The 17,891-nt window shown below is 44.0% G+C and overlaps 1 protein-coding gene across 10 annotated transcripts in view; it reads right to left on the bottom strand.

The window, feature by feature from the left end:
* TANC2 (tetratricopeptide repeat, ankyrin repeat and coiled-coil containing 2) overlaps nucleotides 1-17,891 on the bottom strand; it is a 193,344-nt gene that overhangs the window by 53,042 nt on the left and 122,411 nt on the right. For all 10 annotated transcript variants that reach the window (XM_071728481.1, XM_071728485.1, XM_071728479.1 and 7 more), the window contains 3 exons: nucleotides 14,021-14,146; nucleotides 9,995-10,276; nucleotides 7,617-7,750 (listed from right to left, as the gene is read on the bottom strand). In XM_071728481.1, coding sequence (XP_071584582.1) covers nucleotides 7,617-7,750; nucleotides 9,995-10,276; nucleotides 14,021-14,146 — 542 coding nt within the window. The remainder of the gene's footprint in view (nucleotides 1-7,616; nucleotides 7,751-9,994; nucleotides 10,277-14,020; nucleotides 14,147-17,891) is intronic.

Here is a 17,891-nt window from a genome sequence, read left to right as displayed (position 1 = left end):
TCCTTGTGCTGGATTTACTGGTATATTGACTAAGCCTTGCACAGGGGGATAAATGCAATGCTCAATAGGTGGATCTAAAGCTAACCCAGTAAGCAAAGAATGAGGAATCTGAAAGACAATATTAGGATTTTTTTTACAGATTAAATCCAGAAGGTCTTCAGGAGTCTCCTCTCCCAACACCAGTCACCCTGCTCCTTTCTGCCACAACCACTTCCATTTCTCTCTTCACCAGCCCCACATAACCTTCATTTTCCAACCACCCTTTCTATTGTTGCTCCAACCAGGTCCATTCCTTCACCCACTTGGGTTCAGGACTTGACAACTCTGTCCCATTTTGACCTGCAGGCTCTGTACCTCTTCCCTGCAGCTCTCCCCCCCACACCAAAAAGCTTTCCTACATCCCAGCAGTCCAAACCATGCTCCAGATCTCCAAGGCCAAGCTACTGATTTCAGATATGAAAGAATTCCATGAAATAAAAAAAAAAAAAAAAAAAAAAAAAAAAAAATTGGCTCATGTAGGTCAGGACCTAGGAAAACAGCTGCTGGAGGAAAAAGGAAGACATGGGGGTGTTAAAAGCAAAACAGCTGTTCCAAGGATGATGGAAAACGTCAGTGGAAGAGGAGGGGAAGAGCTGGGTGAAGCTAGTGGGAGGAAGAGGCTAGAAAGGGCACAGAGAGCAGAAAAAAAATGAGGCACAGAAGAGATTGTGTGCTGTCTATAAAGTACAGAGGCAGAGAAAAGACTGAACTGTGAAGGGGGGAAAAGGAGAGGGAGAAAGGGGAGGAAATGACATGGCAGGAGATAACAGTAATAGGAGAAAGGCTGGAAGGACAGCATGAACATCAAAGGAGAACGAGGGGCTGAAGATGGCTCAAGGGAAATCAGTTATTTTTACTTAATAGGACAGGCCCATTTTAAGCAGTTCTCTGGCACTCTCTGTGAAAAAGAATCACTTCCATTTCAGAAGCATTCCTTCAGCATCACTTCACTGCTGTGCTTGCTCTCTGCTTCCCTCTGGAACCATGTGGTGTGAGGAGGCCATCCCACCAATCCCCCCCAAAAAGGATCAACCTCCCAGACCCCTGGGCTCCCAGCAACACCACAGTTCCTCCTGTTCTCCTAAAGAGCTTCAAAACTTTGTATTTTATCCCTATTTCTGCACTTAACGAGATTTATCTTTTTTTGACCCATACAGAACAGCTTTAAATAAATTCAGTGTAACGCTTTAAACCTGCAAAAAGTGCCATTTGGCAAGCACAGCATTGGTGGGAATAATGGAAATGGGAATCAGCACTGCTGTGTTTTACCCACTGCACATGGCTGTGTACATTGTGCCCCAGTTTATTGGGGATGTTCATTGCTTTTCCAGAGCCCAGCATGCCAGCAAATGCCCTCTGGAACTCATTAGTGTCTCAGGGCACCAAGGCTCAGAAGTAATGAATCCCTTCACCTCTCTGCAAGGTAGGAGCACTCCCTTTCTTTTGATACACCTGCAGCAAGGGTAATGATGCTTTAGCTTGTGGCTTGGAGGATGGGGAAAGAAGTCTCTGAAGCCACCAGGCAAGCTCAGCATCAGCTGAGTGTGCTAATGCACTGGACACACAGCTCCTCCAGCAGCTGCTCTACATCAGGGATGACCCATTAGTGCAGCTGAGCTGCCTTTCAGGTCCATTTGTTTAAGTGCTGCCTCCCCAAGCAACCACACAGCAGCCAGAAACCCAAAGAATATAAGCTGTTCAATGGGTTAATTAAAACTGTGCAGCCAATCCATTAAAAATCCTCTGTGAGTAAAGGATAAAACCTTCAGGGAAAATGGGGAAGGTGACCCTGACCAGAGGGGACATAGTTCAGGCTTCTTCCTTTGAGCTGAATTGATTTCACCTTGGGCTATGGGATCTCCCAGGGGCACTGGTGCCCCTTGCTGAAAGACAAAGGTCACCAAGCACAGGGATTTGTGGCTCAGTCCTTTCCAGCACAGGTTTGGGTTGGTGGCAAAGTCTCTCACTTCATTTCTCTGAGGTGAAGGACCAGCTCTGGCCAAGCAAGGTTGAGTCACCATCCCTGGAAGGATTTAAAAGACCTGTAAGACTTGACACTTCAGGATGTGGTTTAGTGGTGGACTTGGAAGTGTTAAAAGTTGGACTTGATGAGCTTATGGGTCCTTTCCAGTTTAAATGGTTTGATGATTCTAAGGTCATGCTCCAGCTGAGATGGATCAGCCCAATTCCATGTGTCCAAGCATCACTTGGAGACAGAAAAGTGGCACTGCAAGGACAGCCTCACTGCTCATATGGAAACTTTTGTTCCCCAGTTTCTCCTTACAGTTGTTCTCCCAGGAGCCACGATCAGAGGTGGGACAGTCCCACAAAGGTTCATACCCAGGCTGGCAGGTCTGCACCTCTTGCAGCCAAGGACTTGTTGGCACTGCTGGAAAACTGGCAGCTTGCCTGCAGTTGGAGGGCAGGCCTGAAATAAATCTGGGAATCCTGCAAACTTGTGTCCATAACACACACACAAACATATATATACATATATATATAGTAAAACAAAAGACTAACTGAGCAGTTTTGCCAGGAACACTTCTGTTTTATTTGCAAGTGTCAAGATGCAAGGTGAGCAGTTTGATTCATGACTTCTGAGAGTTTGCTGCATCTGGCAAGAGAATCTCTCTTGTCCCTTCCCTGCAGGTCCCTCTGCTCCATGCTATGGCTTAAGCTCCATGAGAGCAGGGATGGAGGAAAAGCTGCATGTCCTCATGGTCCTGGTGAGCCCCTCAGCAGCCACTGCCTCAGCTCAGAGGCAGGAGACAAAGAATGAAAAGGGCAAAGGGGGTTTGTGCCAGCTCAGTTCTCAGCAAGAAGCTCAATGTTACCTTTAAAATCAGGGAATTGATTCACAGATATCTCTGCTAAGAAGCTGTTGATATTGCCATGGATTTGGTATTTTCCTTGCAAGGAAATGGAAGGCATTTACCTCTTGATGCCTCCAGTCTCCTGGCAGGATGTTTTATTTACAGCCCATAACACAGTGCCAACCAGACTGATGGGGACCCTGGTGTGATATAAGGCTTTGATCTTTCCTTTTCAAAAAGATTCTACCTCGACACATCCAAAATTATCACCAGGAGCTGGAGCAGGACAGGCAGAGCAGACTGGGGTGATGCTCCAGGGTGAGATATACCCTGGAATTAATGTTCTTCCAGAATTTTCTCCATTAATCTCTCTCAAGGCAGAATCACTCTGCTTCCCCTTCCAAAATCCGAGTAAAATGCTGGGAAATGACACCAAGGAACAGAGAAATCTCAATGTTAAGCTCCTTGTTTTCTACCATTCTTTCAGGAATGCAAATCCTGAAAAGCATTCAACCCTTCCTTCCACAATCAGTACTTGTATGGGAGAAAACTCCATTTCCAACCAAAGCAAGGCATTGAGCTGTGAGGAACCTTACAAGCTGCCCACCAGCATCTGGGAGGAAGGACATTTTGCCATATTTTTGATATTTTTTTGCCTCTAGAACCCACCAGTGAGGATAACTTCAGAGAACTCCTAAACCAGTTGGATACAATTTCCCTGGCACAGTTTCTGAGGACACAAATCACACCTGATACTGGGTTTCTAAATGACCTCATTTCTAAGCATTTTCTTCTCCAGTAGTTTGCTGATGAACATAGAAGTAGAAATCACAGATGCTGTGATCAAACTGCTCTCTAAGAATACACAAAATAATGCTCTTTTCCAGCATGGCAAGGAAGCTGGAGGGAGATGAGTGGAGCTCCTGCTATGCACTCCCCAGATACTTATTTTTGAAATCAATCGTTTGTTCATCTCTGCCAACATGAACTTAAAAGATACCCTTGCCCCCAAACCCATGAACAACAGGCAGAAAAGCACAACCTGGTATAATCCAGAGGAGGAAAAGCAACTGTTCACCTTTCATTTCTGTCATCATCAACACACAGCTTCTGAGTTTTGGGGTAAGTGACATTTTCAGAAGGAACAGAGTGGGTGAGAGGGCTCAGCGTGCTTCCCACCAGCATTCTGCAGCCTGCACCAAGCAGGGCCTGAGCCTCTTAGCAGATTATTAATTTGCTTTCCTAATGATCTGCATTTCTCTAGCATAAAGGCCACAGCACAACCAGAGAATATCCTGCTCTGCTCAGTGCAAGCTGAGGTGGAACATCTGGAACATCTGCACATATGTTTCATATAATTCCTAAAATATTCCTGACAGTTGTGCTTGTCCATCACTGTCAACACTTTCTTCCCTACTTCAATCCTGACTCTAGCCTTAATGCAACCATAAAACACACATGTCCAAGAAATATTTTTCCAATCAGACAAACCTAAGGTCAGTCTGTCCTTCACTTCCTCGGGCTCTTTTTTCTTCAGCCAGTTGAACAAAAACTGTTTTAAGTAGGCCATCAGCAGTTCTTTTTTTATCCCACAGCTACTGATACAGGAATATGCTGCTGCTCTTGCCTTTCCTCCTGCACAAAAGGACATTCTTTTTTTTTTTTTTCCTTCCTCCTTTTCTTTGTTAGATTAGACTTTGGGGAGCATTCATCTTATCTGTGTGAAGGGTTTTCCTTACCTGTCCCCAAGAAACACCTGTAGGCAAATGTGGCAGCAGACATTCAGATTAGGCAGTTAAATCCTTTTAACCAACTCCTTTTACTCTTCTCTACCAAGCCATTTGGTGTATTTGCTCTGTGAAAGAGTTCAGCACCTTCAAAGCCTTTTATGAACAAGGAATTCTCATGAGCTCTCAAAGGCAAGTCAGATGTGACTGAGGCTCTGAACGAGGCACTCACATGCAGAACAAAGAGTTTGCTGCTGTTATTTTAATGGATTTTCAATTCTGTTGCCAGGTCAGTAATCCTTTTCCTCCCAGTGTCACTCAAAGACTTCAAAAAACCACAGCTGGGGTGGAAGAGTTGGTGTTTGTTTTATCTAGGAGGACATCATAAGCATGGCTCTTTCTAAGCAATTCAATTTATCTGCTGTTGACAGCAAGAATTCATCAGTGGTGATGCTGAGCTGTACTACTCAGGAGGTTACTAAGAGTGCACTAGGCACACGACTTCCAGCTATCAACTTGACAAACATCCTAAACCATTTTATTTGCCTTTATTTTCTTTCCTGAGGTTTGATAATCCATCAAAGTTACTGCTTGTAGCCTGCTGCACAGCAGTGCTGGAAAAGCCTCTGATTCAGTAAAACCCAGATTGTTGTTTATGATAAAGAAACACGTGCAGGAACATGGAGCTCCACAAAATTACAAAGCAAGCAAACTGAAAGAAAAAACCTTCTATAGTTTCAGAAAAATCTCCCTTTGTGGTGGGAAATGAAGCCGTGCAACAGGATTGAAGCCTGTGATTTATCTCAATGTGTGGATTCATCCAGGCACACACCACAGCACTGCCTGGAAGTCCTCCCAGCTGAGCCCCCCAGCCATCCCCTGGTTACCTATCCCTTCCAGCAGCAGATAACCAGAGGACCATTCTCTGTGTGCCTCACTTTTCCTTTAACAGGCAGGGAAACAGAGCAGCAGATGAGATGCTGGTCTCCAAGGATCCCAAGCAGGCTAATGGCAAAGCTGGGAACAGACCCAAGGTCTCTGACTGCTGAATCAAACCTCACTGCTGCTGCTGCTCTGACTCATCCCAGGGACTGTTTGCTAAACACCACCAAACTCTTCAGAAGTTCCACATGCTGTGTCAGCTGCTCGGGGAGGAAAAGTGATTCCAAGTACTCCAGGGTCAACTCATCAGCCTTGGCATTGATCTCTTTGGGAAGGCCTGATGTTTGGATGCTGGTGACAGTTATTTCTGGAACCTGCCTGCATTTACAGTAGTCAAGATTTAGTGAGAGATGAAAAACCATCCTCAAAGTCTGCAATCCCACTGGGAGCAGAGGCAGCACATCCTCCTGTCTCATTCCTTACCTTCTGACAGCAAAACAGGATTTGTTTTGCCAAAAAGAATTTTGCCTAAGCAGGGCTTTAAAACCCTTTCCTGAAGAACTCTGAAGCCAAAGTATAACAACCTATTTTTACTTTATTTTTGGCTGTAACCATTCTTTTCTGCTCTTTTCCCCTGTGATCAGAGTTCCAAAAATCTTCAGTGTGATCTATGCAGTGGATGTGACACACACTTTGAAAGAGTCACATACTTTACCTTTTCCAGGAGGAAACTGAAGCTAAAACTGCATCCATTTATCAACTACATATCCAGCAGGATTACTTAAGCACTCAGGGGAAGAAAGAAGAGATAGATGAGGCATTTTAAGCAGAGACAGCACACTTTACAGCCCTTTCTAGCAGCCTGTAAAGCTTAAGATTTGCAAGGAATATGATGACTAATGTGTCCTGAACAGAACCACACATGGCCACTGCATCCCTTTGAAGAACTCCACGTGGGAGAAGAGAGTCTCAGGTCTTAATATTTATTTACACAGACACCACAGGCACTCTGCCTCACCATCTGGGTGCTGCAGGAAAGCAGCTAGGACAAGAGAGTATCTGGCACAAAAAGCCAAGCAAAACACATCCTGGCAATAATTTAGAACAAAGATTTTGCTTGACATTTTCCTCTTCTCCAAAGGGAGAACAGGCAAGAGGAAAGCATTAACTGCTCACATCCTCTCCAAAGGTGTAGGAGGAGCAAACTCCTTGGATTTCAAGCACCTTCCCACCACCACAAAAGTAGGGCTGAAGCTTGGTAAGACAATAAAATTCAAGCTATAAATCTCACCTACAGTAAGCAATTGCATTATATACAATCCACCCTTGCCATAACAGGAATTGATTTGTGTACTGCTCCAAAGGCTGTGATCTGTTCTGCAGACTTTCCCCCAAAATGCCAAAGCTCACACAGGGCAGAGATGCTCCCAGTCTGTGCCCTTACTCACTGCCCCAGATCTGCTCTTTTCAAAATCAAACACTGCCACAAACACTTGGCAAGTTGGTTTTCACTGTTGGGAGAAAAACTCCATTTATTCAGATCATTATGTCATTTCCTAACATTTGTAAGGACAAAGTGCAATGGCTGGAAAAGCCAAACTCTTGAAGCAGAAAGGGAGTGTGTTTGATGTAGTGGGAATTTCATTTTCTAGAAATAACCTTCCTAGGGTAATAAAAAATACTCTAGAAGTTTTTTCTTTAGATTTGCCCAGTAACTACCCGAGTGCACACATTTTAGGAGGGAATCACAGGGGGGGAGGGCAAGTAAGACAAAGAATAAGAGAGTAAGAGTATAAGAGAATAAATTTGGGTTGGAAGGGACCTCTCAAAAGTCACCCAGTCCAACCCCCTGCAGGAAGCAGGGACACCCTCAAGTAGATGAGGTTGCTCAGAGCCTCTTCAAGCCACACCTTGAACATCTCAACCACCTCCCTGAGCAACCTGTGCCACTGCTCCCCCACCCTCATTGTCAAGCAGCTTTTCCTACTATCCCATCTAATTCTGCTCTTCTCTAATTTAAAACCATTGAGCAATTTTCCAGCACACCAAGCACTGCAAGACAGGAATCTTTCCAACAGGTTCCATTAAAACTGACATTTTCCCAAGGACCACAAAAAACCCCCCCAAAACTCCTCCCAAGAGGAATCTTCCCTACCTGGGATGCCAACCTCCGCATGGCCTCTTCCTGCCGCCGCCGCATTTCCGGAGTCCCCGGGCAGCTCCCACTGGTGATGGATGAGTGGGCAGAAGGTGGTTGGGTTAAGGGCAGCTCTCGGTTTGCATCCACATCTGTCCCAAGGAAAGAGGTAATGAAATGCTACAGGAAAAGCACATCCAAACATTATTGTTCCAGACAAGGCAGCTGCTGTTTTCTAGCAGGTCACGCACGGCGGTTAAAATACTTTCTACAAATCCTTTGCTTTCAGGCAGCAAGAGACTGTGGCACCTCCCCAAGAAACTTCTTTTGGAAGCAGCTCACTTGGGAAGGACTGCTAGGATAAAGCATTGAGCTTTTTTTAGTCATCTTGTCCCTAGTAATTTCATTTGGCTTGAAAATAATGACAATAAACGGAGTGAACTGTGCCCTCTCAAAGGTCTGCTCTGCCTTCCAGTTTGGGGCATCTCAGTGCAGTGCTCTCCTGCTCTGCAGTTTTGCCAACAGATCTTCCCTTGTCATGAACAATTGGTTAATTTGGTGCCGAGTCCTCCTTCAGTGGAGACAGCCAGTTTTTCTGAAGTCTGGACCTGTTTTATAACATAAAGAAATGGAGAGCCCCAGATCTGATGCTCATTAATGTATTCAGAGGGAGAGAAGCAGAAGTAGCATCAGGATCTGGAAAAGGCTTGCAAGCAAATCATGCATTCTACTTGAATCATCTCTGTCCAGTGGAACTGCTTGGAGTTGCATTTTATCCATTTCTTTTGCCTAACAAAGCAGAAGTTGCCTTTACCAGCAGCTTGCTGCAACAGCCCCATTCACCAGGCCCTTGTGGATAATATTTTCAAACCCCTTTTACTTCCACTCCCAGGTGTTCATCCAGAGTATTTCTGAATAACACTAAGACATGCAGTACTTGATGATGCCTAATTAGGGATTTCTAGGGACATTCCTAAAGCAAGTTTGTCTTCAGCATGCAACACATCCTCAAGCTCAACTTGAAATCATAATGCAAACAATGACCCATTTAATGGCAAGCAACAACTGAGGACAACCACTGCCTACCTAATTAAACCCTGACTGCCTCAGCAATGATCACATTCTTCATTTTGAGCATGCAACACCACCTTCACCTGTGCTCTTTGTCAGAGACAGGAAATTAATAGCATGAGGCTGTATTTGGACCAGTTTACTAATGCTGACAGCAAAACTGCTGTAGTACAGTCAGGTCACCTGATCATTATTTAGTATTAAACATGTTTTTCTCTAAGCATAATAGGATTTTATTTTTTGTGTGTCTGTGAAAGAAAAAAAAAAATCAAAGAAACTTGAAGAATAATTATTATCCTTAATAGCTACAGCAGAACTTGTCATCTCCTCAGGAAATGAAGTCAAATCAGTTGATTGACTCTGAAGGTTTCCATCCCTAATACTGAGGAATCTTTCAGCTCCATGGACAAACCAGGGTGTGAACTAAACAAGTGTGTTACCAGGGATCTTTGTCCTTTGTGCCTGAGAGATGCAAGGCACCTTCTCATTTGGAACAGCCAAGCCTTTAATCCAGAAACAGTTAAATTCAGTGTCTCTTTAATCTCCACAATCCCCCTAAGCAGAGTGGGGAGACATGCAGCTGGTGCACTGCAGAGCTGCAGTTAAAATCCAGAACCCAGCCCTGCCTTTCACTGTGCATTGTTCATTTAGCTCTGACAAGTGACACTACTCCACATGCCAGCCCTGGGTGACAGTTCAGATATTTCTGAGTACTGCATTCCAGTAAACAGATTTAACTCCATATTCACAGAAGTACAGTGACCCAGATCCTTACAGATACCTTTAGGTACCTAACTCACTATTTTCAGCCCTGTCTTCATCACTTTCTGTGAGCTGAGTGATTTTAAAATGCTGTCACATCCCCACCCACAAACATGTCAGCACAGGGAGATGGAAACTGGATGGGACCACAAGAGGCAGAAAAACCCTGGGTGCTGCTGAGCCACTTGTGACCCCCCCTGAATATTTAAACCACCATAAACAGAGGTGCAGCAGCCATGTGGGAAGGAGAACACAGCAGCATGGATTTGTAATAACAGAATATTGGCAATTACAATTGGAGTCTTCCCAATCAGGGGAAAAAATCTGTCATGTTTCTAAGGCAGAGAAACAAGAGACAGACTATTTTGAGTCTTCAAAAAGTGGATTTGGACCAGCAGCAGTATAAATATTGCTGACAGGTGCTTTCTTTTCTTGGCAACAAGGCCTAAACTGATTTCTTGGGGCCTGAAAAGGAACAGACTCCTTTTTTCAGCCAGAACCATGACAAAAGCTGACAGAAAAGGTCTCTTCGCTTCCCAAGACCCGCGCGCTGCTGTACTTACGTTTGGGAGAGGCGTGGGGGCTATCAGAAGCAATCTGTCTCATCCGTGTGCCATGGCAGCTGAGTGCAACCAGCCTGGAGATGATGGCTGTTTTCCCAAAGCCAATATTCCCAACAATCACCACGCCACGGTTGATGCTGGCGTTGGAGCTCTGGAGCTGAGCATCGATCTCGTGGAACACCCAATCCCGGCCAACGAAGACGGATTCGGTGGTGATGCTGGGAACCTCGAAGAGCAGGGGCTTCAGGGAGATGTCAGGAGGTCTATAAGGTGCAAAACGTACTAGGAAGAAGCATAAAGAAAGAGGATAAGCACCAATGCTGGCAGTAAAATGAGAGCTGGGAAATGACTGTTTGATTTTTTGTTTAAGGTTTGAGTAAAGCCCGAACGCAGCAAGTCCCACCTCAACATGAGGACAAACTTCTTTTACTGCAGAAAGATTTTAGTAAAAAACCAACATGAGGACAAACTTCTTTACTGCAGAAAGATTTTAGTAAAAAACCAACATGAGGACAAACTTCTTTTACTGCAGAAAGATTTTAGTAAAAAACCAACATGAGGACAAACTTCTTTACTGCAGAAAGATTTTAGTAAAAAACCAAAATGAGGACAAACTTTTTTTACTGCAGAAAGATGTCAGTAAAAAACCAACATGAGGACAAACTTCTTTACTGCAGGGCTGCAGAAAGATTTCAGTAAAAAACCAACCCTTGGTTCGCTCATCTCTTGGCACAATCCTGGTCCCATCCTTTACCTCAGAGCCTGTTTGGTCTCTAAAGTTTTTAAAGCCCTCAAACACTGACAAAGCACAAGCATCACTCAGCAACCACTGATGCTCAGCACTTCTGCACCCACTGCCCCTCCCTGTGGAGGTGTGGGTGGTGGGTGAAGGTCCTCAGGGCTGCAGGCACTGATCCTGCCCCAGCCTTTGTACTGAACTCACTAAAGAGGATCTTTTACCTACATGGGAAGAGACTATGGATGTGCTACCACCCCAAAGATCTATGAAAACATGTGGGTTTTGAACTGACTTAACTGCAATCTTTGTGCAATTCACTCCTTTGGAAGCTACAAACCCATACTGGTGCCTGCAGCCCCCCAGTGCCTCCCAGCCCCATCCAGCACTGCACTGGGACCCTCCCCAGCAACCACCCACAGCTCAAATCACCTTGAAATCTTTCCCAGACCTGACCAGGGAGCTCATTCATGAAAACAGAGCTGATAAAGGGGTTGGGATTTAAGGTGACATTACAAATGCTTCCAGAAAACAGTTTGCATTTAAAAGCGTTCAATATTTTGAATTTGTTTTTTTTTTTTTTTTTTTTTAACTGATACAGAAAATGCTGCAGACAGAAGCTGTGTTTTTATTCCCACTTGAAAATGATGAATGTGCTTTCAATTTATCCCAGGGTGGAGATGATTTTTGAGCTGCATGAGCTCACAGGCAGCTCGTTGGGGTCCCCTTGCTGGGCTGTGTCACGCGAGCACAACGCAGGCACAGGGGAGGTGCTGGGGAACCAAAATCTCTGCTGGTGGGAGGGGAGGAGGAGGTTGGTGAGGACAAAGCAGCCCCAGGCTTGCATGTCTCCACATCCCCCATCACAGCTCCTGGCATCTTGCATGAAATTATCTGTTACAGCAGGGAATTTTTTTTTTTTTTTTTTTTTTTGCATGATGCCACCAATACCATCTATAGAAAATTAAATTAAAAATACCAAAAGCTGCAGCTTTTCTTGTGTGGGGGGGGTATATCTGTGATCTGTTGTGTTAGGGAGTGAAAATACAACAATGCTCCACAAAGGCAGGAGTCTAACAGGTACCAAGTGGCCTCAGGGGTTAATGCAGAGACAAGACTGATTAAATATACCAGCTATGGGATGAAACACAGCCTGTGTCTTTTTTTTTCTAGATGAAAATAATTACAAAAATAAATTAAAACAACTTTAAAAAATAATTAATGAACTAAACCAGACTAAAGCTGCTTTTATCATGTGCATGACTAAAAAAAAGGCATTAGGAAGAAATGAGCAGGAGCAAAGTCAGAGCAAGGCCCATCCTGCTTCACCATGTGGCTCATCCTCTGCTCCACAAAGTGTGATTTTAGTTATTTTAGTTGCTGAACAACTCCAAAATGCCCCTTTCAGAAATCATACTTCTTTTACAGGCTCAATGAAATGCAAACACTTCCAAACATTGGTGTTTGTGTTTTTCACATCCTCTTCTTCCCCTTCTCTTTGTAAAACTAACTCAGCACCTTAACAAGGACAGAAAACTCCACAAAACTGAAATGCTGCTGCTACTCTCGTGTAACCTCCACAAAAAAGGAGAAAGAAAAAAGAAAAAAAAGGACGAAAAGAAGAAAATACGTAGTTCTACATGTTTTTTAAACGTGTGTCTGGAAAACAACTTGATTCTGTTCCTACAATAAAGTTTAATGTTTTGGATGCAATCACTGCAAATTACGCAGCCTTGGCAAGCTGCTCCCTTTGAACATATGGAAATTTTGTCTGTCAAACTTTGCTTTCTTCACTTACTGCCTGCTAATACATTTTTATAACTGCCTCACCAGCCAGTATGATTTCATTATAGACTATAATCCAAAGTGACACAAAACCTTTTTTTTTGTTTTCCTTCAAATTTGGGGCACGTGCATTCCATAGAAATCCCAACGAGGCTGTAGCAGGTCGTGGTCATGGTGCTGAGTGAAAACCCAACCTGCCATCCACTGGCTCTGGACCTCCTGACCCCAAGGATGCTGATCACTTGCTCAAAACCACCCCAGAAGAAAGAAAAGTTTAATGTCTCACCAAGAGATCTCCCTTTCCCTACGTACAGGGAAGAAGAAACTGTTCTCACGGTGCAGCAACAACTAGGAAGAATCCCAAGTGAGCTTTTTCAGTGATTTAAACATCAGTGAAATGATAAATAATGGGGATGAAGCATTAACCTGGAGATCTGCTGCAGATGCAGGACTGTCACAGGGAGGGCTGGAGCATGAAAAGACCATGCTTGGATTAAAAGGGGGATGGAAATTGTAGGGTGGGCTAAAACCCCAAGCCCATGGGGTGAATCTAGCTGGAGTTGTCTGGAAATACACAAAATACTAAAATATCAGCCCTGTCTCCTCTTCTCACTGCTAACTTCTTTCTTTTTTTTTTTTTTTTTGTGGAATTTGTCAGGAAGAACCACAAAATTTTCCCCATTTCAAAAGGCCTTTCAGAAGTCAAAGGGCTGCCTGAATGCTGGCATTGTCAGCATTTCCAAGAGGGACATATCAGGATGGTGGCCCTAGACACTGCACTTGGCTCCTTCCCCACGGGGACACTGAATGCTGTGAAGCTGGGACTGCAATCCTTGGCTTTTGTTAGGAAAGAAAAAAAAAAAGAAGAAAAAAAATAGCAGCCCATTAAAATATCTCAGGGACTGAGATCTGCACCCAGGTCTCCCTAGAGCCTTCTCCCAACTTCCTCAGCCTCCAGCTCAGAGCTGCTCCAGCCCTCTCTTCCAAAGAGAGCACTTACAAGAAGACAACAGAACTGCTGGTGGGTGTGAGAGCCTCTGGAGCATCAGCAGATCCTGCAGGGCTGAAATGGGCAATGCATCTTTACACCATGGATACACAGTGTGTATCCAGCAACCCAGACATCTGAGTCAACCCAGAAGAGCAACCCTAGAATGTCACACAAACAGCACTTCACAGAGCACCCTCCCCAGCTCACCACCCCCAGGCAGAAGGCAGCAACACTTAGCTCATCACTTCATTTATCTCTTTTCCCCTCCAACCTGGCCATGCCACCAAGAAAGATGCTGCAAAGAAAGGAGATGGGTTTTTCACATCCTCTTAGGAGGTTCATCCCCTTCTATTTAGGGTTCATGTTCTTACAGAGGGGCAGTGCCCAACACCTGCCCACAGACCAGTCCTGCTCCACCATTTTCACATGGCCATTGGAAGAACAGCTGCAGGAGAAGCTCCAGCTCCAAAGAACTCCTGGAAACCCCAGCCCTGAAGCCACCACAAGCTCCTACCTCGGAGGTCCTGCTGCGTGCGGGCTCCAGCCACGCTCTGCCGCGGCATCCGGAGGGAGGTCCTCAGGGGAGTGTGCCTCTGCTCATCCAGGTAGGCCAGGTCTTCCAGGTGGGCTGAGCTGGTGGCTGCCAGGAGAAAGCAAACAACCACATCACACCTGGCTTTCAGGTCTAAAACTCTGGTTATTGCCTTTTTCCTTTTTTTGGAACAAAATGTGGAGCTGGAGCCGCGCGGAGCCAACGCAGCTCAGCCCGACCAAGTCTCATCTCCCAGGGCATGGAATCAAGGAGAGCTTTGGTAACTTTTCCTCAATTCTATTTGCTCTGGTTTGGTCTCCTGATGATGCTGACAAATAAAAGACACATGGAAAATGGAGACGTGGAGTCTCATATCTGAGCTTTCCCAATCTCAAAATCCTGTGTGAAGCTGGACAGAGGCACCTCTATCAGTGACAAGTCACCAGTGCATTTTCTGCTGAAGCTCAACCTCTCCTTTTCAATTATTTCTGAGCTCCTTAGTTTGGTAATTAACAGTTACCTGTTCACAAGGCCAGAATTAGTGGCAGAAAAAATAAAGATTTAACAGAGCAGCAAAAGCAGAGGAATAAATGAGAAAAGTGTTATTTGAAGTGCTGAAGATAAATAACTTCACTGGTCCAAAGTTCCTGGCTCGTGGGAGAATTTAAGTTTTCTTTACAATGCAAAATTAAATAGGAATTATTTATTGGTCTCTGCTGAAGGTGCCATCATTACATGGATAAGCCCAGCTGGAACAGAAACTGGAGCTAGAAATTCTCAGATAACACAGTCCAAGTTACATTTGATGACATTTTTCAACTGAAGCACATGGATGCTCCCACCTCAGCCAAGTGGGCAGAGCTCCAAGCAGTGATCCCCAAGGGAAAAAACAGCAGGAGGAAACACAAAGGGTAAAACCAGCCCAACTTTGAAAGTTTTTCTCTCCAAACCCCATGGCCTTGAGCATCACCCCACACACACTTCCTACCAGGATGTGAGATTTCCAGCCATCATTTCAGTGATCAGGTTTTAAACCATGCTCTTCCCTTGGCTGCCAAATAGTTTATAAATATTTTTAAACTTATTTTCATGCTGCTGCTGTAGAGTTCAGAGAGAGAAACACCTCTGGACCAGATCAGAGGGGAATGACTGGAGTGAACACTGACCACAAAGCTGCATCAATTGGTTTGGGGGTTTTTTTGGTGATGATTGGAAGATGGGAAAAAACATAATGGAAATAAAACAGAATTCTGATCACTTGCATCTGAGCTCACCCATTATCAGAACCCTTTTCAGCCAAGGAATTGACAGAACCTTATAAAAACAAGCAATGAAAACTGCACTGCATGAAACAGGCTTCCCAGCTATGCACAGAAAACTAGAAAAATAATCTTTGCAGATCCCCAACTCTTTCTGGTGTTGATAAGCATTTCCAAAATTCCCACTACAGGTTTACTGATGGCAATCACACTGCTCAGTGTTCAGTTGCTCTGTAGTCTGTACCCCACACTGCTCTGTTTTTCTTTAGTTTTTGGTCAATTACCATAACAAGATCATTATTTCAAATTGGAAATTAATTAAAACTAATTAATTAAATGACTTCTTCAAAGACTGCCTGTGAGGCTGACATTAATTCTTTGCTGTGAAATGGGTAAATATTTTGATTTCACTCTCTGGAGCAGCTCACAGCACTGGACTTTGCCTCCTCCCTCCTTGCCAGAAAACACAAGTAACAATTCAACCCAACTGAAAGGCAGAAAATTTCAAAACTGAGGAAACCATCTTTTTCACACAAGGCCTAACAACCATGTCAAAACCTTTACAAGACTTCATTGCAGTTGAAAACCAAGCAAGATGCAGGGTCTGTAACACAGGGTGAGGAGAAGGGGTTTAAATCTGGCAGCAATTTTTAATCCTATTCCTCAAATTGCCTGAACTCTGGAAGTTTTTTAAAAAAAAAAACAAAACCAGAATAAGAGATAGAGGCCAACAGATAAACCACAGGAGTTTCTGACCACACTGACCACCAACTCATCTGTTTCCCTCTCGTGTGAGCTTTGATGGGTCCTTCCTGTAGTTTCCCATCTCAAGTTGGTCACTACAGACCCCCTCATTGCTCTTACGTGGTTTGTGTGACCTTTCCTGGATTGCTCCAGGGAAACCACGGGTCAGAGGAAAACATGAACAGATTTCAACAGGAAGAAAGACATTTTTATGACCTGTTTCCTCCAATCACTTTCATTGCCATCCCCAACACCGCCGCTTGAACCTCGGATTTTAATGACCTTGAGAAAAAGAAGTCTTGGCTTTTCTGGAGGTCACACTTTCCAAGTCCCATTTTTATAGCACTTCCTGTATTCTTAGCTTGTGCTTTTGCCTTGTGGTTGCAGGCAGAGGTACCAAATCTGCCAGATTTCTGCCAGGAACACCCTTAGAGGACCAGGTGCCTGACACCAGGATGCTCCTGGAGACAACCACTGCTCACCAGGGTCTCAAAATTCAATTTATAGGCATCTACATCCCTCCTGCCCACCCCTTCAACAAAACACTTTCCTAATGGATCAAGAATTCAAAGTTTATAACCAATAACATATTTGTTGCTATTTTATATCCTCCAAGAGGAAAAAGAGAGGAGCTGGTGTTATATAAGGGTATTTTAATTCATGTTTGGACAGACCTTATAAACCATGCACGTGGCCTAAATAACCCAATAACCAGGTTTTCATTTTGTGGGTAATGGAAACAGAATGAGACATTCATTGTGTATTACACAAAATTCAAACTTTCCAAGGAAATTTGTACTCATTCATAAATTTTTGCCCAGCTCCAATGCCAAGAGTCCTCCAAGGATTAGAATGAAAAATATTAAAAGTACATAAAATTAATTCTTGTGTGTATTTGCCTGGGTTGGGGTAGGAAGAAAATGCAGTTGAAGCTTTAGGTTTAGGTTGAACTGTACAAGTGAGTTTTAAAGAATTATTGGAAATTATTGGAAGATCTGGGATTATTTTAGAGATCTGAATGCCAAGTGGAGGTGCTGGGACCTGCCAAATGCAGCAAGTACAGGAATCCTCACGTTTTCCTCTTCTCTTCATGTCCAGCATGGCTGAACCAGTGATGCAAAAGCTTTTCAGAAAATTCAACCATTTGACCTCAAAACTGACTTCAGGCAGTGTAACTCTGGTAAAATTACAAGCTCCTAAATGCATGACATTAAAAATTTCAGTAAAGCCAGGTAAATCTTCTCTGAGAGCCTCTGAGAACCTGAGGCCAATATCCACAAAGGATCCTGTTCCTTGCCTCTAGCTGGAGTGGGCTGTGTTTCAGTTTCCAAGATGAAAATGACAGAAGGGGCTCATTCCAGCTGGTTTTATGCAATTTAGCTGATGAAAATCTCAATTTCTCAGGCTGTGCTGTGGCAATAAGCTTTCTCTCCAAAGATAAGAGGAATACATCAAGGGAATCACTTCTCTCTATGAATTGATAGGGACTTTAGAAATAAAATGGCAGAACCAGTACAATGTAGAAAATGTATTAGAAAATCTTGAGATTCTAAAAAAGCCCTTGGAATTCCAGGCAGAGAGAACTAAAAAAATGCTGAAGTAATATTTAGCTCCACCAAACTGAGGGAAAAAAAAGTGCAAGAGAAATGTTAGCTCGGTAACTAAATTCATCAAGGAACCCAACAACTTTCAAGGTGAATTACACCAGTACATGTGTGTATTTCAACTGAGGGTCCCTGGCCTGCCCTGTTTGCTTTTGAAGGTGCTTCTGCAGCATTATTTATAAGAAATGAAGCTGAAGAAATGGGGCTATACAAGAGGGGTTTCCCCTTTTTTTTCCCATCCCCTCT

Source organism: Heliangelus exortis, chromosome 29 (genome assembly GCF_036169615.1).
Source record: "Heliangelus exortis chromosome 29, bHelExo1.hap1, whole genome shotgun sequence".
Lineage (NCBI taxonomy): Eukaryota > Metazoa > Chordata > Aves > Apodiformes > Trochilidae > Heliangelus > Heliangelus exortis.
The sequence above is the reverse complement of the archived record's forward strand: the minus strand, read 5'-3'. Positions and strand labels throughout refer to the sequence as shown.